The sequence below is a fragment of the Acanthopagrus latus genome, chromosome 5, assembly GCF_904848185.1.
Source record: "Acanthopagrus latus isolate v.2019 chromosome 5, fAcaLat1.1, whole genome shotgun sequence".
NCBI lineage: Eukaryota > Metazoa > Chordata > Actinopteri > Spariformes > Sparidae > Acanthopagrus > Acanthopagrus latus.
In genome coordinates this window covers 11,163,168-11,188,044 of record NC_051043.1, presented here as the reverse complement: position 1 = coordinate 11,188,044, position 24,877 = coordinate 11,163,168, and the positions used below count along the sequence as shown (strand labels likewise).

The following is a 24,877-nucleotide window of genomic DNA, read 5'->3' as shown; positions in this document are numbered from 1 at the left end:
AAACAACAGCAACAGTAAGTACAACACCTGGTTGTATTTATAAAGAGGCAGGCCTTGCTACTGATCTGGTAGAAAGAATGCTGGTTTGGAACTGTCTGATGTCCTGGTGGTAAGAGAGATCGGGGCACCTTTGACAGAACACCAGCCCTCACCATCAAGTCAATGTCTGTCTGTTCACTCTTGTTTTCCCTCAATCTCCATCACTCTCCCTCTTCACCTTCTGTGCCATTGCAAAAAGAAAATGCCTCTTCTTGTTTTGTGTGTGCAATGGCAGACATGCATCCTTTGAATTGTAATCCGGCCTTCGTTTTTACAGGAAAAATTGAGCCCAGTGGCAGCCAAATAACTAAGTGCACTCAGTTTTACTGCAGAATGATAAGTTAAAGTACAAAAATGGTCTCCTGCAAGCTTAAGAGAAACTATTACAGCACTGTGAAGTATCATCGTTGGTATTCTCCTCCCCTTTCACAATCATTGTGCTCCTATTTTTCCAAAATCTGTCTAAACAGCAAAAAAACCCTCCAAACTGGCAACCTGCACACTTAAAAAAAAAATGGCATGCTATCCAAACCTAACCTGGACACTAACAGTATGAACTCATACAAATGAGCAGTTCTTACCTTTTCTTTTGCTTTGATTTAGTTATTCACCTCCACATGTGCAACTGTTCCACCTAAGCGAGTTCCCCCCTGACCACTATTTTGCAGGGGCGGTGTTGCTGCATCCTTTGCCATCACCAGAGAGGATTGTGAGTGAAAACCAGCCAGAGCATTTTTTCCCTCCAGCAGAATGATCTAGGCTGCAGCTTTGTGCGCCGTGCCTGTGCTGGAGACGACCATGGTGCAGATCATTTAATTGAATTTTCTCACCTATTCCATGCACACAGTACATATACACACTGTACATATACAGATGCACATTAATAAAACATCTGAAAAGATTTCCTCACTTATGGACAGACACACACACACACGCACACACACACACACACACACACACACACACACACACACACACACACACACACACACACACACACACACACACACACACACACACACACACACACACACACACACACACACACACGAAGATTGCAAACGTCCAATTGACATGTTTACAGGCTTCTGGAATAAACAGGAAGCTAATTTAATCAAATATCAGAGCCTATTTGAGTTGCACACGTCATCTCCTCTGGCCACACTTACTGTCAAACCCTCATAAGCTTTCGAGTGACTGTGCGTGTTTGTTTTACTGACACAATCAGTAGGGAACGAGTGGCCATGACCGAACTTATGGCCGGCAATGATGTGAGTGTACATACTGTAGCTGAGTCATGTTAGAGTGAAACTACCCGGCTATGACACACAGCACATAAAATATCAGTCACAGTGAAGCTCTGTTTAGTGTATGGCAGTCAAGCTTATGGGCACACACACACACACACACACACACACGCGCGTATATTCACACATATGCACGAATGCAAACAAGTTAAGCCAGGGTGGCACAGTGTGGCTGAATGCAGTGGGCAGAAGGATTACAGTCATATGTGGCAAACAGCCCTGCACACACACTAGCAAACCTTCAACACACTTACTCTCTTGACAGAGGACAAACAGCATTAAAAGAACAAACACGGTGCAGATATGAATCACTTAGTAAAAAATTATCTAGAAATTTAGAGGCTTCGGCACTTTTGTGAAACTGGTCCAACTCCATCAAGAGAGTCTGGATCAGGTTCAGATCTTTGGCAAAAAAGAAAAAAAAAGTTGTTTAATTCATGTACAGCCTACGCAACGTGGGTGTGAAGTTATATGAATCACAGCTGTAGGTGGAGAGAACAATAGCGATCACAAAGGGACAGGCTGTTTTGTATAAATAAAACACGGTTCGTCTGTCAGTATGGCTGGAGGGTGTTTATGTCTGCACACCTTGCAGTCTCCTTGTGTACCTGCTGCAGTTTTATACAACTGACTGCAAAGTTTTATGACTTTTTGCAGTGTCAACAGTTTGTTGTCAGTATGTTGTAACGTCAGAACTGGTTTGTGTCTCACAGGTGCAGCTGCCTTCACATTGCGCTCTGTTAGGTTTCATTTTGTACTTTGTGGTAAGGAGGTATGGTAAGCAGTGTTGTTAAATAATCCAAAAGTCATACTTAAGTAAAGTAATGATATTGTGTTGTAATATTACTGCTAAACTGAAAGCCTCCCATACACTCATACAAGTACGGTACAGTACAATCAGTTCTTTTCAGATTTATTTGTTTCTGTTGAAAATAAAAAATGGAAATACTCAAGTAAGGTAGGCTAGAATTACTTCAAAGTGCAGCACTTGAGTTCCGGAGGTAAGCAGCAGTGTTGTAAATCATACGCAAAAGTTGTAGAGTAAAAGTAAAGACACATCGTGTCATAGCGAAAGTCTTAAAGTATCTGACATTAAATGTATTTAAGTATCAAAAGTATAGGTGAAGTAACGTAAACGGTATCTGCATGCATATACTGTATACTGTGGGTTGACTGATCATCAGCATCAAGTTTTTTGTTTTTTTAAAAAAATCTGATTGCTGATAAAATTCATCCAAAAAGTTCTACTTTGGCTCTGATGCACCATGTAAAATGCCAGCTAACTAGAAAATAACATTATCGAATAAAAGCAGTGGGAAAAAAGTGCAGTATTTGCATTCAAAAAGCAGTTGAGAGGGAGAATAAAGTGGCAAAAAAAGACGAAATACTCAAGTTTCTCAAAACTGTACTTGTGTAGAGTAGTTGAGTAAATGTGCTTAGTAACATTCCACCACTGGAAGTAAGCGGACAAACAAACTCATCCACAGTTGAAAATGGAACAGAAAACATGAACCAAGAAATCAAACATGCAGTGAGCCACGTGATGGTGAATAGTTACCAATTAGTAACATTTTCTCCCATGAAGTACCCAGCCCATTTGTTCAGCGGGATCAGAGAAATCAAAGGCTTCATGCTTCAGATTAGCTTCAGTGAGGAAAACAGGGATTTGTCCTGCATTAAAAGTGAAGAGAAGTGTGAGGAGTAGACAGTCATACATACCACTATATACTGTATATAATTATGTGTCTATTACAAGCTCAAAGCTTGCATGCACAGCATCTCCAAAGACAAAGAAGTGTTCAGTTATACTTATAATCATGTTAAGGGTTGTCCTTTTACGACTTCTTTGGCTTGTTTCTGGGGAAAAACACTGCAAAACAGTTGTATATATACAATCCTAGATATTCATGTATATATGTCAGAAAACTTAAAGGAGACACATGATTTTTATTTTCAGGTTCAGATGTTTATTTTGGGTTACTACTGAAATAGGTTTACATGCTTCAGTTTTCTCATACTGTCCGGTGCTTTAGCTCTGTATTCCCCCTCCTCCTGAACAGCCCGTCTCCTCTGATTGGTCAGCTCACTCACGCCTGAGCCAGCACAGCTAACAACAACAGAGCAACAAAAAGCACACATTCTGCAAACGACTGACCCCTTCATGTAGCATGATGTCACAACGTCACGGAGTTAAAAAAACAAACAAAAAAACCCAGATTGCTGAGGAGCCGTTTCAGGAGCCATGTTTTCTGTGGGAGAGAAGAGCTTCTGTTGCTGCGGACTTTGACCCTTTTGAACGTTCGAGATCTGTTGCATGCATAAGAAACCTACATAACACACTGAAGGACAGGCAAACAGAAAAAAGGTCTCTTTTACATCTAACGCACTCAAAGGAAACCGATTTCTGGCTCTGTCACGTTGTACGCTGAACATGATTTATGTAGGTTTTTAATTACCTGCGAATGAATGTATGTCATTATAACAGCTGTTATAGCTCGTAAAACTAGTTTACATATACACCTGCAGGTTCCCATCGCACCCTTTTCTCCTGTAACAGCTTCCTTCTCAGGCAGAAAAGTATGTTTATTTTCGTTCTTAAAGTGAATAATACAATTATTATATATCTTTTTTCCAGTAGGGAAGAAAACCGGATAAATAAATGCATATAAGAAATTATGCGGATCTTTTAAAAGCCCTGTTTGGTCTTGATCAGCTTTCACTCTGCAAAATAAACCTCCTTGGCAGCTCCACGTCGGAAACCCATTATTCTCTTCGGTGCAGTGATTTAATGGCATCTTACCAACGTTTTACAACTTTTATCTCCAGCCTCTTCATTATTTTGTAGGCTGCTCTCTCTCTCTCTCTCTCTCTCTCTCTCTCTCACACACACACACACACACACACACACACACACACACACACACACACACACACACACACACAGAGAGAGAGAGAGAGAGAGAGAGAGAGAGTGAGTCGTGGTAGGCGGGTTTTCCGCCAGCAGGGTTTGGTTGATTCTCTATTGATTTGTTGGAGGGGCAGTTGAGGAGGAGGAGGAGAAAGTGAAAGGGGAGGAGTGGAGGACAAGCCCCGGCCTGGTGAGGAAGAGAGAGAGATGCGATTGTGCGTGTTTGGGACGAGAGGGGAGCACAGAGTGATCTCAATCGAGGCAAAAGTCCGACCGCGGAGGGAGCGCACTTAAATCACGTGGGGGTGTGGATGTGTCCGGGGGAAAAGTAAAAGTGTCGTCGGAGTTGACTTGCGCTCGCACTTTGTTTTTCCTCCTCACTTTGCTCGGTTCTCCACTCCCTCCGCCCTGCATTCCGCGGAGCAGCTGTGTTTTAATGCCCCTGCGCACCCGAGGAGGAGAGGAAGGAGAGAGGAGTGAGGAAGAAGAGGCAGAAGAAGAAGAAGAAGAAGAAGCAGAAGACGGAGAAGTGAGGAGGCCTGGACACCACCCCTCCTCGCCCTTTGGAGGTCTGTCCACTCTCCCCTCCTGGCCCTGCATGGACGGGGATGGGGAGAGCCGGATGCTGTTGCCGCGGGGCTGAGCGCCTCACCTCCCCGTCTCTGGTGCGACGCTTCCGGCCACTGCTGCTGCTGATCATCGCTCTCTGCTGCGGTGCTCACTTAGGTAACAAACTACACTTCAACACCGCAACAACTAGTGCGTCTCTCGCTCGTGATCGCAACAAATCTGTAATTTTACGCACCCTGTCATCCAGTTTGGCACCATAATTGCTGTGCGCTGCACTAACAACAAACACAGTACCAACATTTATTTTCAGTCTGTTGCGTTTAGTTGCGACCAGAAATAGTTAGTTATAAGGCGTTTGTAATCATTGTGTGGCCGATCCTGGTGTTGGGCCTGACAATGGCTCTCTCTCCAGCGGCAGTGCAGCAGTCTGAGCACGGATCGAGTTTCTCCTCCTCTCTCCTGGGCCGTCATTCTCCTGTCTGCCCATTAATGGCTCATGGAGGAGGGGAAGAGAAGGGAAGAGAGGGCGACTACCTCTCCTCATGTCCATGCACAACAGACTGCAGCTTCACTCAGAGCAGTTTGGAGGAAATTAGAATTAATCCGAGTGTAAATCTGATCATGATTAAATCACCAGTGTTGTAAATCCACCTCAGCCAATCGTGGCACACAGTTTATGTTCAGTTGCATGATGCAAATCACTTCAATGCATCAGGAGGTATAATATCCAAGTGACTGAAGTTACACCAGCTAGGCGTTTTAAAATGAACTAATGCGTCTCTGGACAGCTGCACAAAAAGGTGAAACTCACACAGCCAGTGTGACAGAAAGAAAAACGAAGATTTAAACTGAGGAACAGATGTTAGTCGGGCTTATGGACACCTTTTTATTCTGTGCCTATGCAGAGGTCATAATTTACTAACCTCTTATTTAACAATTGCCTTGTTGGGTTTTAATAAAGAATTAGTGGACTTTTTTTAATTCGATGCACTAATAAGTCAAATGTCCTCTCTCCAGTCTTTTTTTCTCTTTTTTTCCACAGTGTGTGTGTGTGTGTGTGTGTGTGTGTGTGTGTGTGTGTGTCTGCGTGCGCGTGCGTGTTGCCTTGTGTGCAGGGGGTCAGGTCGGCTGTTGTGGCGGCTGTCTGTTGAGCAGTCACACCTCCGGTAATTAGTTTAACACGGCTCAGCCAGCGGGGCAAAAACCGCCTCTGCACACACAGCCTGATGGGAACAGGGCAGGAGACCACTTCACATTTAAGACCCTCCTGGCACCTTCTGCTCCATGTGCGTCACCTGGAAAGAATGTGTATTATTTAGGCCAAACATGAGAGCTTTATTTGTTATAACTTGTATATATTTCATTGACGCTGCAGCCGTTGGCTCAGTGTGTCTGTTTAGACGGGGGAAGCAGGAATGTCTGAATTGTTGACTATTGTTCGCGCTCCTGAGTGTCTTCTCAAGAGAGAGAGAGAGAGAGAGAGAGAGAGAGAGTGCAGTTAGCTCCTGTAAAGCTTCATATCTTAAAGCTTGGAGGGGCTGTTTGTGTGATTCGAGCTCAGTGTGTGAGAGAGTGCACACAACAAGGTGATCGATAAGCACTTCACAGGCCATTCCCTCGGTTGAGAGATGATCCCAGTAGATCCCTTTCTGATCTCCAGAGATCAGAGAAGTTGGAGGCTGTCGAGGCGGGGACAAAGAACAGCTAAATCAAGCCTGAGAGATTGAGCTTTGGGATCTTTTGACCTCTGTTTGAGGGTAGAGAAGGAGCCTGAGGATGCAGGGAAGAGAGATTACCCGGGGGTGAGGAGACCCGGCTAGGGAATCAGACTGAGAATAGAGTAGAATAGAGCTGATGGAGGGGAATGATTTGAGCTGGGGGGAAAAAAATCTGACAACAGATGAGGCTTGAGAGGGAAAAAAAAGAGATGAGACCTGTGAGATGATGGAGGCAGCCTGGAGAGGAGTTAAAAAGGGAGGTTATTATCATGTGAGGGCATGGAAGGAGAGGTGTGAGCTTCACTGTTTTTTTTTTTATCCTATCCATATCAGAAACTTAGCCTGTGATACAAACGAGGCTCTGGACGTGTTGAACAGTTCCTCACACTTATTCTCTTCTTCGTGATATTTTCAGATCAGTTCAGTATTCATCACCTCGGCTAGACTTACCACAAAGTGCTTATTTGTATGCATAGATTGGATTCTCTCTTTAAAGTAAAACCGTGCATGCATAGAAATGGCTGCATGAAAGAGAGATCATGGAAGGCCTTGAAGAACAAAAGAATGAAAACTGTGCTTTGATACTGTTTCAGGATATTGTAAACCGCCCTCTTTTTGCTTGATGCATTCACAGGAGTGAGTGCAGGGTCGGCTGTAGAGCAGCACAAAGGGAGCTAGTGAAACTTCAGCGCATGCTTGTCGACAGAAAGGTTTCAACCTTGATATAAGTTGGAGGCTGGAACCCCATACCGTCTGTTGCAGGGTCGACTCCCTTCTCGCTACGTCACCCTGCTGGGAAAACGTCAGTGAATGAGCGCTCTTGTGTGTTTTTAGAGCAGCTCATGATTCTGATACCCTCGGAAAGAGAATAAACCGACTCTGATTAGATTGGGGAGCTGTATTTAGGTGCTGCGGGGCAGATAGGAGGGAGAGAAGCAGGCTGCTGGTGCGCCCAGTCTAAGACACAATGTGTCCTCAGTACTCAGATCGTCTGTACAGTGGTGGTTGGCATGGCAGGCAGCCTGTGTGTGCGTGTGTGTGTGTCTGTGGGCTGGTGTCAGTATTTAACAGCCAGGAGAGAGATTCTGAAGCACAGTGTGAGTGGGGGTCTGTACCTGCCCCATGATTTCTAAAACTCAGAGCACTACTGCCCCCAAATGGTGGCGCCCGACTCCTTCCCAAATCAAATAAGTGCATAAGGAGAGCTGGAATGTGCTCTTTGCTTGTGTTATTGTATAAGTGGTTGTTAAGTAATAGTGTGACATTGAGGGAATCTGTTGATTTCAGTAAAAACCATGCACTTTCTGCTTTTGCTTTGCTATTACGAGATCATACCACCATCTTAAGACCGCGGACTGTGTGTGTTTAACACACAAACAGCATTCTTTGTAAGATAGCTATTTGTGTATGTGTGCAGCTGCCCATACACTGCAGAGCCTCTCTCCGGCCTAATCTAATAGGAGCACGCTGTGACTGATGCATTAGGTCTGGTCTCTAATCTCTCACTCCCGCTCGACTCCCTCTCCCTCTCTCTGATGATCTATGATATAAAAGGCTGGTTTGACCCTTGTTACATTCAGAAATGTAGCAATAGATAAAACATCAGGGGCAGTTTCAGACCATGACATTTGTTCCTGATGGGTAAACGTGCACAGAATAACCATCTTTTGGATGCATTTCATTTGGTGCTGGAAGTTAAAGCCATTTGCAAACATCTTATTGTATTTAATTATTGTACTTTTGGTATATATCTTCTCTGCTGAAGCTACACAATCACAAATATAACGGCCTCAATAATGACTGCGCTCCTTGTATTGTCTCTGTCTATAGTATTGTATATGTTATGTGCACCTGGGCTATATAAGTAGTTTTATCTCACTCCTTGTGGGAACAGATTCTTTATCTTTTCTCTCTGGCTGCTCTTTGGTTTATTACACTTCAGGTTTATTATATTCACAGAGCGGCACTGCTGATTGATCATGACTTTCAACCAGCGGGCAGCTTCTTTTTCCAATTTTATTAGGTTGGATAGCGTTGTGCGCTTAACTTCAAAGCTGTCTACCCACCGTCGTCCTTTGTGTGCACATGAATTTTGAATTTCTAGATAAATGCAGCTCTCAGTGTTGTACATACCTATAATTTTTTCGATACACGATAATCTTACGGCTGCTTATTTTATTTTTTCATTTATTTATTTTATATGCACATGCATAAGATTGCATACAATCAGATAATTTAAAGATAAGAGATGTGTCAGGAGAGGTCAAGAGGCCATCAGGCTTATACAATGGACCTAACCACTATAAACAAAAACTCACACAATAAACAGATCGATAGATAATGACCCAACAAAATAAACCTGCCAACAATATTTCTGAATCTCTCTCCAGGTCAGTGCCAAGTGGCCACCCCTCAGTGCCGTATCCAGAAGTGCACCACCGACTTCGTCTCCCTGACCTCCCACCTGACGCCGGCTGTGGATGGCTTTCACACTGAATTCTGCAAGGCTCTACGTGCGTACTCGGCCTGCACCCAGAGGACGGCCAAGTCCTGCCGGGGTAACCTGGTGTTCCACTCGGCCGTGCTGGGCATCTCCGACCTCATGAGCCAAAGGAATTGCTCCAGAGACGGGCCCACCTCCTCAACGCACCCCGAGGTCCATCATGAGCCCTGCAACTACCACAGTCGAACCCAGCATGCCCACGCGCACTCCCACGTGCATTCACACACACACTCCCACGCTCACGGCCACAGCCATGGCCACTCCCAGCCCGGGTACCTGTTCTGCGGGCTGTTTGGGGACCCACATTTGAGGACATTTAAGGACAGCTTCCAGACTTGTAAGGTGGAGGGGGCGTGGCCTCTCATCGATAATGACTATCTGTCGGTGCAGGTCACTAATGTCCCTGTGGTACCTGGCTCCAGTGCAACAGCCACCAATAAGGTGAGATGAGAACTGCTATGAAGCGAAAAGCAGCTATAAATGGTTCTTCTAGGGTCTAATTTGCTGTTATTAAGGCTGAAAGAGTTTCCTAAGTGAGAGCAGCTGGTGTAATTTAGCTTATTTCTGTGTGTGTGTGTGTGTGTGTGTGTGTGTGTGTGTTTGTGTGAGAGAGAGAGAGAGAGAGAGAGAGAGAGAGAGTGTGCGTGCGTGTGTGTTAATAAGAGGACCCTTTGCAAATTTTTTCTTCGTCTCAGAATAAGAAATCTTATCAGTGTGAGGCAAACAGCCCAGCGTTGTTGTGACCTATCACTTGTGACTGTGTTGGAAAGCTAACTAAGTTAATGGCTGCACATACCCTGACCTCTAATAACATGGAATGAGATGTGTGAAAGGACCCACTGTTTACTTATGTGTGTGTCTGCAAGTGTGTGTGTGCATGTTTCATAAGTGGCACTCCTTGCACTCAGCTTAAGGCACTATGTGTGTTAAAGGTCCTTATCCCTTAATGACAAAAAAGAAAAAGCACAAGTGCACACATCGCCACCACCACCAAATGGATGACGAGCCACACAAGGTGATCTTTGTGGTGTTAAAGAAGTATTGTTGATGTTTCCCCCGATGATCTGCCCTCTCTAGCTTAGTCAATAGCTTCAATTATTAAAGCACATACACACCCATGTATACACTTAGGCACACACTGGTAGGAACACACACATGGACACACACACACACACACACACACACACATACACATTAAGCAAATAGCAGGGTTGCTACAATGTGGAGCCGAAGGTTTGACCTTCTGTCAGAGGTGGGGTTAGTTGTTGGTCATGATTATTAGACACACAAACACGCACACATACACACACCCTCTCACACGCATGTGCGCGCACACACACACACACACACACACACACACACACACACACACACACACACACACACACATGAATTAACAGCCCTACAGGCTTAATGGCCTGCCAGGCCTCATTCCTCACGGCTGTCATGTGAACAAAGCAGCCATTCACCGGAACTATGATGCTAGTGCTAACCGTAATGCTCACACCACACCCAGCATCCACTGCCGCCTCCCCTCACCACTGGTGCCCTGTGTGTTTTTATGTGTGTGTGTGTGTGTGTATGTGACAGCATGTTTGCATAGCTGTGTCAAATTACAACTTGTTAAAAAGTCATTTAGCCATTCCTCAAATGTAGTGTGATGAGAGTCAATTACCTGTGTAATTGGTGAATATTTGTGTGTGTGTGTGTGTGTGTGTGTGTGTGTTTGTTTGTTTGGTGATAGAGAGAGAGAGAGAGAGAGAGAGAGAGAGAGAGCGACATTTTCATTATCGATCTGGGGATTTTTTATTCTACAAAAAAGTCACAAAGTAGTCATATTTTCAGTCTTGTCAAACCAAAAGTTGCTCAATTTACAACAAAAAAAGGAGAAAAGCTGCAGATCTTCTCCACAGAGTTTTTCTTTTGCTTGAAAATCCATTACTAAACTAGTTAAAGGCTGCAGCTAATTATTATTTTCATTTCGATTAAATCACTGATTACTCTTCTCAGTTAATTGGTTACTCAGTGTGTAAAAAATCAATAAGATATCCATCACATTTTCCCAGAGCCCTAAGTGAAGTCTTCAGACTGCTTGTTTTCTCAGACCAGCCCTCAAAATCCAAATGACATCTCACTCGTTTCACAGAGTAGTATGGCAACAGTTACAGACTTCTTTCAATTGACTAATTGCTTAATCAATAATTATTTCAGCTCTAATCTTCTTTTTGTGACTGTATTGTCATTCAGTGAACACACTTTAAATATCTGTAACACTAACTGATGCTCCCTCTCTACAGATCACCATCATTTTTAAGCCCTACGAGGGTTGTACGGACCAGAGGGTCTACCAGGCGGTCACTGACAACCTCCCTGCCGCCTTTGATGATGGAACCATAAGCAGTGGAGACCCCATCCACTCTTCTGCTGGAGCAGACGGTGCCACTGGGAAGGTCCGGGCTCTGTGGATCTCCGAGCGCAGCCCGGGGCACCACGTGGAGCTGCACGCCGGCTACATCGGTGTAACTGTAATCATTCGCCAGCTAGGTCGCTACCTGACCCTTGCAGTGCGGATCCCGGAGGACCTGGCTCAGGCCTATGATGCCACCCAGGACCTGCAGCTCTGTCTGAACGGCTGCCCCAATGGAGAACGCATCGACCAGGCGGGGCATCTCCCCCTGCCCCTCTCCCCTCCTGCGCTTGGCCTACAGCTTCAGCAGCTGCGTCGGCCCAGCTATGCCTCACAGACACAAGCGTCACCCTACGGTGCAGTGCAGGTTTTCAGCGTGGAGGGGGCGAAGGAACGCTGCAGGGAGCAGCTGGAGGTGCAGGACATTTACTTCCACTCCTGTGTGTTTGATCTCCTGACCACCGGGGATTCTAACTTCACACTAGCCGCTTACAGCGCCTTGAAGGACATGGAGAGCCTCCACCCACACCGAGATAGATGGAGGATCTTCCCCCGCAGCTCTGCCACCTCCACCTTACAATCTGATTCTCAGCCTATCACACAATTCACTCTGCTCCTGCTGTGTGCTCTGAGCTCAGTGTTGATGTAAGAACAGGGGTGGGAGTCTTTGTGTTTGTGGGCTGTGTGTGTATGTGTGTGCACTAAAGAGAGAGGGGTTTTTTTGTTGTTTTTTTTGCTGAGCACTGATATTAAGCACTGATTCCTCTGTCATGAAGAGGAAACAGCAGACTGGACAGTTGTTTGGAAGTATTTCTGGAGAAGAGGTGGCAGGGCTCCCAGCGGGCGCAGGAGACACTGGCAGCATCTCACCTGGCAGAATCAGCTCTCTGGGGAAAACCACAGGAGACGTGATGACAGCTTCCACAATCTTCGGGGTGGACATTTGACAGTGACACAGATGTACCGGTGGGGGGGGGGCGGCAAACTGTAAATAGCTTGTCTTCAGTGCACAGTGTAATGTTTCTTTATTTTGTGTCATTTCATGTGATTTTTTCTTTAATACCTCAGACAGAGGAAGTTTGTTTTAACAGAAGCACTTTAAATAGTTGTTTTTTTTGTTTTTTTGTTTTTTTTAACAAATCCACATCAGTGTTTCTTCCTCTCACCTACTGTCCTCCACCAAAATCTTCAATGGTTCTGGCGACCATCTATGATATGATTATTGGTATTTTCAAAGTAAAAGTCTGTTGAATACAAAGAGCTGCCATTTTTGTTAAAATGCATCTTTCCTCCAGTAGCTGATTTGACCCAGCGTGTCATTTTAAGTCAGTCAGTGTGAGTTGTTCTCTTTTGAATGTATTATTGATATTGTCACAGCAGATGCCATCAATACTATTTTGTTGCTGTATAAATGTGTTGTTTTTCCTCAGTCCTGATTTCAAATATGTGCAGGTGTGCGTGAAAGTGTGTGTGCGTGGCTGAATCAGTATTTTTAGTTTTTTTGTTTTCTTACCAGTTGGTGACATGCTTGGATGTGTTTTTTTTTTATGTTCTCTGACAATCATGTCAGAGGCACTCCCACCTTTTTGCCAAGAGGCTGTGATGATACCGGCTCATGTTTGTTGCTCACTGTATTATTTTGATGTGTTGATTTGAGCCAAAGACAGATCATTTATGGTTTTCGTGTACAAAGAAGTCATAACTCACCACCAAACCAGCACCCTCCTCCTCCTCCTCACACTCTCTCCCTTTGTTTGGGAGTTGCTACTGTAGACTGTTTTTCTCTTACTGCCAGAATTGATGAGCTGCTCCTCACTGGGATACGTGTAAAATACTGGTGTGTAGACAAAACGCTGCAAATCACTGAGAAAAAACCTTACCACACTGTCACACCACATGTGCTTTGGCAGTGTATTGTGTATCCCAATTTGAAACCTGATAGAAATGTCAACCCTTAGGACTTTGAGCCTATAACACTCTGTAGAATTATGCCCCATTTGGTTGGTCATATAGGCCTAATCTCATTGTTTTTGGCCATCATGTGTGAGTGTCGGTTTGGTAAAGAGTGACTGGTCAATGTTGAAATACTTAACTTATTTATGATCGTAGTGTCCTGTAGAGGAAGTTAAGCTCCATATTCTTGCTGTTGGATAATAATTTAAAAAATGTCAGATGTGATTGTACTGCCACCTAGTGGTGCTCTGTTGCTATGTCAGTGTGTTACTCAAGGCGCTCAAAACAAAAAAAAAAATCATGAAAAAAAAAACTGTGTGCAAGTGTTTTATTTAAAAAAAAACAATAAAGTCAAAATGTTCCAAGCTTATTTCCTGTTCATTAATGTCACATTCACAGGAATATACAAGAAACAAAATCTAACAGGATACTTGAAATGTTTCTTATATACATTTCCAAAAAAGTTTACAAAGTTTTTGCACAATCTTTCAAAGAATCCAACAAAATTTGGAATTACAGATGAGTAAGAAAACACACAGATCTGCTCACAAACACATTTAAAACTGTGTGCATTAACCCATCTGTCTGAGGTTAGGTTCTGATCAGATACCAGGTTTGGCCTCACAAACACAATCTGCATTCAACTGCCAACGTCTGCAACACCTGGGAAGTCAGCAAGAAAGAGGCTGAAAGAGGCGCCATAAAAGACGGAGCCTTTCAAATCTGCTCCTCCTGTGATCCTGACAGTGGATAATCTCCCATTCAATCCATCAGATTCCAATTCAAAAGTCAGTATAAGATCATTATAATGAAGCCAGCCACAGAGGTGATGGCGGTCAACTTCGTTTGTCCGAGTGCAGAAATCCTCACTGTTCAGACTTCAGACAACAAAGAGTTCCCCTCTCTGGGTAAGCTTTCTTTTCGAGGTCACACGGTGCATCAGGCCATCTTCAACCATCTGTAAGTTGAAACACATCAAGATATTTGAAACATATTACATAAAATACATTGTTGTGTTGTTTTGCCTCCGTGAAGGTGATTGAAGACCTGCTAATTTTTCTGAATAAAACACACGATGACCCATTCTCTTACCACTTGATAACAGCGTAAGTTGTCATCAGTGTGTTAAAGATGATGATCTTCATGAGGAGCAGTCTCATAATCACGACGACCACGGTGCTTGTCCACACAACAACTCCAACATCTGTAAATCAAACCACACAGACCAGCATGAGGACCAACATCTGTATGATCAAACAGACTTTTCTAATTGTTCGCAAACAATTAAAACCAACCTTCTGTCTCCTCATATTCATCGCAGATCTTGTTGTGATGACCTGAAATCATAACAACAGTGTAAGATAAATAGTAAGTTTCTTCAATTTGTGAGTAGAAATGAGTTAAAACCAGACCCTCCTCACTCACTATCAGCTACAGTCCTACCTGATGAGCTGGTGTGGCGTCTCCTGTTGACTTTTGTGTGTCGCCTGTGGCTCACAGAGCAACTGTACGATGGCCAGTCACCGGTAGCCACTGTGATGATCGCCACAGCGCCATGGCCACGGTGCTTCTTGTTTACAGTGATGCTGGACGGTGAGCTGGAAATGTGGTGGCCCTCTGACGGGGACCTCCAACTGACCTCGAGGTGTCCTCTCCTGAAGTCACTCACCATACAGATCAGCAGAGTCCAGCCCAGCCTTTCCCCTGACAGGTGGACTGGAGGGGCCAGAGATGCCAGCACGTCGCCCTCTACGGCCCCTGAGAGATGGAGATAGATGTAACTTGAGGGGATAGCGAACCATCTCTAATTAAACTAGTAGTTTAAGTAACTATTTGTAGCAATTAACATGTATTTTATTGGTCATATCTGTGCAGCTTGCAATGTGATGGGCAAAATGATCTTCCTCGTCACTCTCAGCCACCCATATAAGGCTGTGGAGACTTTGCTGAGGTTATTTAATGCTGGACTGAGAAATTCTTTGCGAGGGACTCAGGTCAGATTTTTTTCTGTGACGGTCCAAAAGACTTTATGCGCATTGTTGAGTGCCTTGTGTTAGTGGCTATTTCTCCTCCACTAACAGAAAGCACTGAGATTGACTTACCTTAGTTTAGAAATTAAATTTGCCAACAAACTTTGCTCTCTGAGTAGCTTCCCAAGACTGTATAGTAGTTAGTAATAGTAATTTGCTGTTTTGCTTTCAAAGACAGATATTCAAACAGTGAAGTGTAACAGTTTAGTCCAGCCCTGAAGCATTTATTGCCAGATACAATTCAAAATATGTCAATCATTTACTTTTGTGCCACAGACTCTCATAAATCTTTGTCATGATGATGAAGAAACTCCAAATGAAGAAGTCAATACGCCAGCGCTGATAATGTCAAAGCCTAAGGACTGATGGTGGTGTAGTAGTATAAATTTCAAAACTGTGAGGTAAATTTGCAATGTTATGCTACATGAATTATATTGATTTGACTTAACGTGACATTCAACAGCCACTGCTTAATCTAAAAGGTCATGCTCTTTGGATATTTATGATTTTCGCAGGTGTGATTCATTTTCTTGCCTATTGATTAAAAAAAAAAACATAATCATGTATTAGAGATTAAATGCACTTACCTGTCCATAAATAGATGATAGGAAGATAAAATAAACCCCTGGATGGCTCTGTCATGTCTCCTTCACTTACAGTAGCTACAGTGAATTAGTGTGTGTGTTTGCTTTCGTGTGTGTGTGTGTGTGTGTGTGTGTGTGTGTTTGTATGAAATGGGGGCATGCCGTTTGGCTGACAGGAGCATTGCATTATGGGGTGTTGGCACGTCTCATTGTTGTGACCTTATACTAACAATGGATGCCCCCAGCTGCCACCCGAACACATACAAACCCACTCCAACACACACACACACACACACACACACACACACACACACACACACACACTGGGAGAGAAAGAGAGACAGACAGTGTGAACGCTAGCACAAATGAGGCTTTATCTGCATTTATATAGTGGGAGACGGACAAGGACAGGACAGTCAGGAGGACAGGAGGAAGTCAGTGAAGACTGTTTGAAGAGCTGGAGACACACCTGCCACCGGCTGTTAGATCTGAGGTAAGACACTGATCGTATCAACACACCCAGAACATTAGACGACAGTCTTGTAGGGTACACCTGCACTCAAACACAGACAGACAGACAGACAGACAGACAGACACACACACACACACACACACACACACACACACACACACACACACTCACAGTCTCTGTTTCTCTCTCTCACACACACTGTATTTTTTGGATGAGCAGTGGGCGGGAGTTTACTGTAAAACAGAAAGTGAAACTCAACAGCAGGCACATGAAGGAAGAATGACCAAGCCAAAGTGATCGAGGTAAAGCTTTTCGACACATTATTAACTTTTCTTAAAGCCTGAGCTTTACAGGTCAAGCTTTTCTTACTAATACAAAGTCACAACAATTAAGTAAATTTCTGCTGAGCTTTTGGGTTGCTGTAACTGACATAATCTTCATTTTATCAACATGGTGCAGCACAGCTACTGACTGGGCAACCTGGTTTGAACTGCTGTTACGGTCCTGCAGCTGTTGTCACCTTACATTTATAGCTGTGTCCTCATCTTGTTTTGTCCGCATGGAAAATCATGAGGTTCCCTTGTCACATGTTTCAGGCTGGGTGGGATGTGCTGTGGTTGGGGTCTAAAACTTAAACAGTTTGCCTGAAGTAACCACTCACTCAACTGAACTTGTGTGAACACATTCACTGAATGAATGTTGTGCGCTCTCACTCCTGCTCTGATGTCTTTCAGGTTAAAGAAAAAAAATCAGAGGTCCTGAGACATTTTTGACTCAGCCACATTCCGACACAGTCGGGGGACAATCAGCCGGTGGGCTCACATCATCATCCTTCACCGCTCCTTGTGTTGGGGATGTGACCACGTCCAAAACAAGCTGTCAGCCTGTCACACTGCCTCCTCTTTCATTTCAAATCAGTGGTTGATCGACATTTCCTCTACGATGCTCTCAGTGGGGCTACTAGTGCTGTCTCTATTCCACGTGTCTCTGGCTGGATCTCAGCCCACCCAGAGCTCACAGCAGGCACCGGGCCCCCCTCACCCTGCAGGAGAGCAGCCTCCCCTGGCTGCTGACAATCTGTCCTTCCCTTGGAGCCGTCTCCGCCTCCCAAGGTACCCTTCACACTTTTTTAAAAATCTGGAAATTGACAAGAATGTTGAGGGACTTCCTTTGTTGAGCTGCTGGTTTTCTTCATCTTAGGTACATCATTCCTCTTCACTACCACCTCCTCCTTCACCCTAACATCACAAGCCTCAGTTTCACTGGCTCGGTGCAGATCCAGATCGATGTCCAGAACAATACAAACTGGGTTGTGCTGCACAGCAAGGGTCTACAGATCTCCATGGCCACAATCTTGGACCAGAACCTTGCTCACCTGTCTGACAAGGTAACTGTCAGTGCAGAACAGTTATTATAACACCTTATTTGTCCATGTTACATACAATGGGCGAAAATTATTCCCATCTCCTCCTGTTTTAGGTTCTTCCAGTTCTTCATAATCCTTCCCATGAGCAGATTGGTATTTTCTCTCCCAGAGTGCTCAACAATGGGCAGAAATACTTTCTGTATATTGAGTTTGAGGCTGAACTTGCAGAAGGCTTCTATGGCTTCTATAAGAGCACATACAGAACCAGCACAGGAGAGACCAGGTAAGACCAGATAGTCACACAGCCAGTTTGGCTAAATGTCCTGCACATACAAAGAGGTTTCAGCTACCAAATAGTATCTGCTGACATCTCTTTTCAGAATCCTAGCTTCAACTCACTTTGAGCCCACGAGCGCTCGGATGGCATTCCCGTGTTTCGACGAGCCAAGCTTCAAAGCCAACTTCTCCATACGCATCAGAAGGAGTCCAGAGTACATTTCCCTGTCCAACATGCCTGTGGTGAGTGTTGAATACGCATGCTAGTTTTTATGCACTTTCAAATGTGTGGGGGAAAAAATGGCTACAATGAATTGCTTGTGCGTTTCAGGCCAAGACAGTTGAGGTAAACGATGGCCTTCTTGAGGACCGGTTTGATGCAAGTGTAAAGATGAGCACGTACCTCGTAGCTTTTGTCATCTGTGACTTCAAATCTGTCACTGCAACGACATCTTCTGGGGTGCAGGTGTGGTCCCTGTGGCTATATCTGAATTTTGTTTCCTTGCCAACAAAATTACTTTCTCAGTGACACATTTCTTTTGCATCTGTAGGTGTCCATCTATGCAGCCCCTGAGAAGTGGCTCCAAACCCGCTATGCCCTGGAGGTTGCTGTCAAAATGCTTGACTTCTATGAGGAGTATTTCAACATACGCTATCCTCTACCCAAACAAGGTACCTTTTGCCCAGTTTTTTGTGTAACTAGGCTGCACAGCATTTCTTTTTTTTCATATAATGTCTGTCATTTTCTCCTCCTGTTGTTTTCCCTCTATCAGATCTGATAGCCATCCCAGACTTCCAGTCCGGCGCAATGGAGAACTGGGGTCTGACCACCTACAGAGAGACCAGCCTTCTCTTCGATCCTCTCACATCCTCCATTTCTGATAAACTCTGGATTACTATGGTGATCGGCCATGAGCTTGCCCATCAGGTGAGTGTGACGCTGTGTCCTGTGAGGTGTCTGTGTAGGTCATACATTGTAAACAGACAATACAAAGTGCTGAGTATCTATCTCTTCCTGCAGTGGTTTGGTAACTTGGTGACGATGGAGTGGTGGAATGACATCTGGCTCAATGAAGGATTTGCCAGATACATGGAGTACATTTCAGTGGAGGCCACCTACCCTGACCTCAAAGTGGTATGTGTTTTGTTACGAATCAAATTAATTGGTTAATGCTCGTGGATTGATATTAAGCCGAGGACGGAGCACTGATGACCCTGTTCTGTGCACAATTACAGGAAGAATATCTGTTGCACACCTGTTTTGCAGCAGTGGGTCATGATTCACTGAACTCCTCTCGGCCAATATCCAGCCCAGCAGAGAACCCCACTCAGATCAAACAGATGTTCGACACAGTCTCCTACGACAAAGTATGCAACTCATGATGTCAATTCATTACGAGGTTATCTTCTTACACTTGTGACTACAAAGCTTTTGATTTCTATTGATATTGTAACAGAAAATCTAACCTTTTTTCATGTATGACTAATATCATTCAACTGCTTTAACTGCTGACTCACAATATAAGCTGTGATAAGATCGAATAAGTCTTTTCTCTCTATCCCACCAGGGAGCATGTATCCTGCACATGCTGCGACACTTTCTGACAGAAGACGTGTTCCAGAGTGGCATAGTGCGATACCTTCGCAAATACAGCTACAGAAATGCGCACAACCAGGATCTGTGGGACAGTCTGACAAATGTACGAGCACAAGTTATGTTTTCTTGTGAAATTTGTCAATGTGTGGTTCAGTGCTTTTTAATCAAGGTCCCAGGAGACTCCTTCCCTGCATGTTTTAGAAGTTTCCGTGCCCATACACACCTGATTGAATTGATCAGCTCGTCATCGAGCTTGATTCAAGATTTGAATCAGGTATGTTGGGGCAGGGAAACATCTAAAACATGGAGTCCCCAAGGACCAGGACTGAAAAACACTGGTGTAGTCCATTGTCATCTTCATGCCAATCTTTAAGGTGTTTTTTGAAAAGAAGAAAAAGAAAAAGGTTTTTATCCTTTCTTATTAATCTGGCATTTTTCTGCGAAACATTTCATCACGCAAACTTCCTGACAGCCATTTAGTCCCATTACTTTCATTATGGTGCATAAATCCATTTGAGATCTGAAATTTTTTTAAAAGAAGGTAATTGTTCAATGTGAACAGGATGTCAATTTTCATTGCCATCAAAGTTAGGCCCAGAAAAGCAGTCTTAAGTCATTTATGATAATATACCATGTTGCTGTGCATCGATAACAAATCATTGACAGAAATAGGAGAAGACATGCTGTCCAGTGTGATGGATTACCAGTCTGAAGTTCATCTTCTTACGGTACAAAACTGATTTGAAACAAACAGTTGTCATGAAAATAGGAAAGGTCACATTCAAAATCTGCGCCACTAGTGTGCTCAGCTCAGTTGGAATTAAGGTGAGTGTGATTTGTATAAAAGATAGAAGTGACTTAAATGGATCAAATGACATCTTATTTTGTTTTTCAGACATGCTCAGAGGAGGACTTCATCTCAGGAAAACACTGCTATAGCAGCGAACAGGCCTCCAAGAATGCAGTGAGACAACATTTAAACATCAACTCACAGACCTCTCCTCACGGGGGGTTGCTCTTAAAAATTTCACTCTTTTTACAAGATTATTTTCAGACCTGTTGGCACGATGCTTGTTGCATGTATTGATCTCTGATTTACTCCCACAGTACCTGTTTGCAGGGGAACACCTGGACCTGACAGCCATGATGAACACTTGGACTCTGCAGAAAGGCATTCCTCTGGTAACTGTAACCAGGAAGGGGCCTCGGCTGCTGCTTCGACAGGACAGGTTCCTGAGGACAGTGATGCCCTCTGACCCCCTCTGGTCCACACTGCAAAAGGGGTGAGCATGCACATGAACTTGTACAGTTTTTTATTCTTTGACTCTTATTTTATTTACTAACTTCTGCAATTACTCATCCATTATTGTCAAGAATTTCAGCTTCAGCTTCTCGTTACAATTATAGCTTCCTTTGGCATATTCCTCTGACATACAAGACAGATGCTTCAGACACCATCCACAGACACCTGATGACAACACACACAGGTAACAGGGATGAGATGCAAAATTTAATTCATGAATATCTTTGTTCTTGCTTTGCTGTTATAGTATTCCTATCTTGTGCTATTTTTGTCTTGTTTAGACAGTATTCATGTAGGAGATGATGTCAGCTGGGTGAAAGTAAATACTGACATGACAGGCTACTATGTGGTTCATTACGAGGATGGTGGTTGGGATGAGATAACCAAACTACTGTTGGAAAACCACACAGCTCTGAGCTACAAAGACAGGACTCAGTTGATACACAATTCCTTTCAGCTGGTCACGTAAGCATATATTTGTCTTTGGGTCTGTGTGAGAGAGCAAGAGGCAGTGATTTTTCTGTATGTCTGTATAATTACACATGAATAGCTATTATTGTCCTCCCTGATATAGCAACTAACCTTTCCAATATTCCTCTTCTTGTCTCTAAAGGGCAGGTCACCTGCCCCTGAATAAAGCCTTAGACCTGATTGGCTACCTCCGGTTGGAGACACACACTGTGCCTCTTCTCGAAGGACTGGGCTATCTGGAGACCTTTTACCGCATTATTGAGAAAAGGAATGAGTTCGATTTAACAAGAAGCCTGGGAGTGCGTAGACAAGATTACACATTTATTATGGTGTCAACGCCAACATTTGTTTGACACGCAGATAAATTCATGTGAGACTCCGCTCCCCTGTGTGCTTTTATGCAGGCATACATCCTCCGATTTTTCCGTTCTGTCATTGACCGGCAGACGTGGAGTGACAATGGCTCTATCTCAGAGCGACGGCTGAGGTCAGAGGTCCTGTCACTGGCCTGCCACCTGGATGACCCTCCGTGTCTGGAGCGGGCACGTCAGAGCTTCAAAGACTGGCTTCAGTCCAACGGTACACTCAAGTATGTGCGTCTAAATTATTCTTATCACCTATCATTTTTAGTCAACTACGCTCTGTGCAAGGCTGGAGCATATCATTTGATATTTCATCATGTCCCTAATATGCATGACTCTACCTGTGTTTACCTCAGCTTGCCTACAGATGTGGCAGAGACAGTGTATTCAGTTGGAGCTCAGGATGACCATGGCTGGGCTTCACTCTTGCACACATACAACATCTCCCTCTCTGCAGCACAGAAAAACAAAATCCTGTTCGCCTTGACCTGCAGCAAAGACACAGACAAACTACAAAGGTAGTTACGTCTTTACCCTGTTACATTTTTCACAGTTAATGCTGTCACCATGTGGCCAAAACAGGGTATTGTGTAACAGAACTGCTGCCAACAGAAATCATGTATTTATTCAATGTCTATTAGGGATGTTAATGCTTAATCATTGATCAATTAATTGCTGTTCAGACTTTAACTGATTAAAAAAAGATTCAATGATAATCCGAGAGAGAGAATCAAAAAAAAAATGGTATGAAAAATGTACTGTATGTATGTCAGTTTATCATTCAAGTATTATCTATTATTTTACATCCTAATGTACATTTAGCATATATCACATCATTGGTAAAAACACATTTCTGATGGAAAGTGTCCAATATATTTATTATATGATTAATAACTAACTGATAATCAATTGTTAAGGCAGCCAACTATCCATTATTTACATTTCTTACAACTTGCATTTGACAACTGTCTGTAGAGGCTCTTCAAGTGATAACAGATAATGTAGCATTTATTTGAGCAAGTTACATTGTGTGTATTTGCTTTGCAGACTGCTGGAGTTAGGTCTAGAAGGGAAGGTGATTCGATCCCAGGACCTGTCTACTCTCATCCTGATGGTGGCCAGGAACCCGCGGGGACATCACCTTGCCTGGAACTTTGTCAAAAAGAACTGGGACACACTGGTTCAAAAGTTAGTGCGACACAATGGCTACACCGTAAATGATGTTACGGTATAATTCAAACCATGTGATGCTATGAAAATGCAGTTTTCCTCACCTTTTAAAAACATCACAATAACATTGTATCATGCATATACATATGCTAACATCAAGTTTGTCTTGTGAGTTGAATGCAAGAATACCTGTCTTTATAGTGCCTTTCATTCCATTCAATGACAAGTAAAACAGGTTTGTTTTGATCTGGCCTGATTTAACCTCAAGCACACAACCACACAATGGGTTGTTGCTTGCACAACTATGAGTAACAGCATGTGCACAACATATGAATGAGACGATATTTGTCTGTGACTATCTGTTTTCTGTCTGTTCTGCAGGTTCCAGTTGGGATCATTTTGTATCAGAAACATCATCATTGGTACCACAGGCCAGTTTTCATCTCCAGAGGAACTCACTAATGTAAATGCACTGTTAAACTTTGAGCTCATATATATTCTGCGAAGCAATTTAAAAATGCACCAATGTTTCAACATACTCTTTTTAATGGCATGCGTTTGCAACATCAGTGATAAAAATGATAATGACGATAATAACTGATACAGTTAAAAGGTTTTAAAAACACTTTAAAATGGCAATGTCTGAAAAACATAATCTGTTTGGAAACTGCTTTTCAAACCTCATAAAAACACAAATTCTAAATGTTTTATTCCTTTAAAGGCATGTCTATCAAACAACTGCACTTTGACAATTGTGTGCTAACCTTGTCACAAAGATGACTGTAGCCTTTACTGTAACCGAAAGAGGAAATTGTGGTGAATTGAATTTCATTTTCAGTTGTACATTTGTGTGTTGGTTCTGTAAATGGATGTGTGTTTGACCCCCAGGTGCAGTTGTTCTTTGAGTCCATCAGAGAACAGGCGCTTCAGCTGAGAGCTACTCAGGTTGCCCTGGACAACGTGCAGAAAAATGTTCGCTGGTTTCAGAGGAACCTAGAGACTCTGAGAGAGTGGCTGAATAAGCAAATGAAGTGAAGGACAGTGGGAAGAGAGGGGGTGGCTAATATACGTCACCCAAGGAGAATATTTGAATGATTTTTGAAGTTTTTATTTACAAATTGTAGAATAATGTGCTAGATAGCACTGGAGAGTTGAGTTTTGTATATGAAAAAGGTGTAAAGGTTTAACATTTTAAGGGGAATTATTTGTTAGACAAAAAAAATTGAAAAAATGTAATTGGTAGACCTGCAAGTCGAAAAGTAGTTGTATGAATGAGGAGCCATGTATGTACTGTGAATATTGTGTGTGTGTGTGTGTGTGTGTGTGTGAGAGAGAGAGATCATTCCAAAGACACTCAAATGCTGTAAAAAATGGATTCTTAAATTGACAATTAAAGGGTTTGTTGTACCTCTTGGTAGCTTTGTGTGCTGTGTTTACTGAAATGTTGCATTATCGCATTACTCACAATAATATGATTTTAAAAAATGAAATATTGATGTTGTGTTTATAATACACATATGATATTTCATGAATGTTGTCTGATTAATCCAGCAAAGATGTTTTTGGCCTTGTGCAACTTTTATTTATAAGTTAATCTAGATGCCTTTTCACAAGGAACTAAGTAGCTAACAGGGATTTTTCTTTTTGAACACTGTTTTTTGACAATTGTGGCTACAGACTCTCCCTACACTCGTACATTGAGGGTAATTTATTTACCTCAAAAGAGACGAAACACAAAGTAAACAAAGGTAAAGGTAGATTTCATTTCTTAAAAAAAAAAAAAGAAAAAAAAAAAGAAAATCTATGGATATGAAGATAACATTGTCATTGTGGATTTGTCT

General features: G+C 43.2%; 2 protein-coding genes across 2 annotated transcripts; both read left to right on the top strand.

Annotated features, from left to right (window-relative positions):
* Nucleotides 1–4,418: 4,418 nt before the first annotated feature.
* Nucleotides 4,419–13,770, top strand: rgmb (repulsive guidance molecule BMP co-receptor b). Its single transcript, XM_037099508.1, has 3 exons — nucleotides 4,419–4,980; nucleotides 8,933–9,486; nucleotides 11,343–13,770. The coding sequence occupies exons 1-3, from the start codon at nucleotides 4,863–4,865 to the stop codon at nucleotides 12,099–12,101; spliced, it is 1,431 nt and encodes a 476-aa protein (XP_036955403.1). The 5' UTR covers nucleotides 4,419–4,862; the 3' UTR covers nucleotides 12,102–13,770.
* A 2,926-nt stretch (nucleotides 13,771–16,696) lies between these two features.
* Nucleotides 16,697–24,443, top strand: erap2 (endoplasmic reticulum aminopeptidase 2). The gene is made up of 21 exons (XM_037097733.1): nucleotides 16,697–16,793; nucleotides 17,226–17,603; nucleotides 17,692–17,878; nucleotides 17,971–18,140; nucleotides 18,238–18,376; nucleotides 18,465–18,599; nucleotides 18,685–18,805; nucleotides 18,907–19,061; nucleotides 19,155–19,268; nucleotides 19,370–19,501; nucleotides 19,702–19,833; nucleotides 20,626–20,694; nucleotides 20,838–21,013; nucleotides 21,138–21,217; nucleotides 21,315–21,498; nucleotides 21,647–21,803; nucleotides 21,909–22,093; nucleotides 22,223–22,384; nucleotides 22,914–23,054; nucleotides 23,418–23,499; nucleotides 23,925–24,443. The coding sequence occupies exons 2-21, from the start codon at nucleotides 17,434–17,436 to the stop codon at nucleotides 24,069–24,071; spliced, it is 2,838 nt and encodes a 945-aa protein (XP_036953628.1). The 5' UTR covers nucleotides 16,697–16,793; nucleotides 17,226–17,433; the 3' UTR covers nucleotides 24,072–24,443.
* The last annotated feature ends 434 nt before the right edge of the window (nucleotides 24,444–24,877 follow it).

What these genes read in the sequence shown, in the direction of transcription:
- erap2 (XM_037097733.1), top strand. Translation starts at nt 17,434, where the DNA reads ATGCTCTCAGTGGGGCTACTAGTGCTGTCTCTATTCCACGTGTCTCTG. An exon ending in TTGCTCACCTGTCTGACAAG is followed by an intron (nt 17,879 to 17,970) that starts GTAACTGTCAGT and finishes CTCCTGTTTTAG; the next exon opens with GTTCTTCCAGTTCTTCATAA. An exon ending in CTCCAGAGGAACTCACTAAT is followed by an intron (nt 23,500 to 23,924) that starts GTAAATGCACTG and finishes TTTGACCCCCAG; the next exon opens with GTGCAGTTGTTCTTTGAGTC.
- rgmb (XM_037099508.1), top strand. Translation starts at nt 4,863, where the DNA reads ATGGGGAGAGCCGGATGCTGTTGCCGCGGGGCTGAGCGCCTCACCTCC. An exon ending in CTGCTGCGGTGCTCACTTAG is followed by an intron (nt 4,981 to 8,932) that starts GTAACAAACTAC and finishes ATCTCTCTCCAG; the next exon opens with GTCAGTGCCAAGTGGCCACC. An exon ending in GTGCAACAGCCACCAATAAG is followed by an intron (nt 9,487 to 11,342) that starts GTGAGATGAGAA and finishes CCCTCTCTACAG; the next exon opens with ATCACCATCATTTTTAAGCC.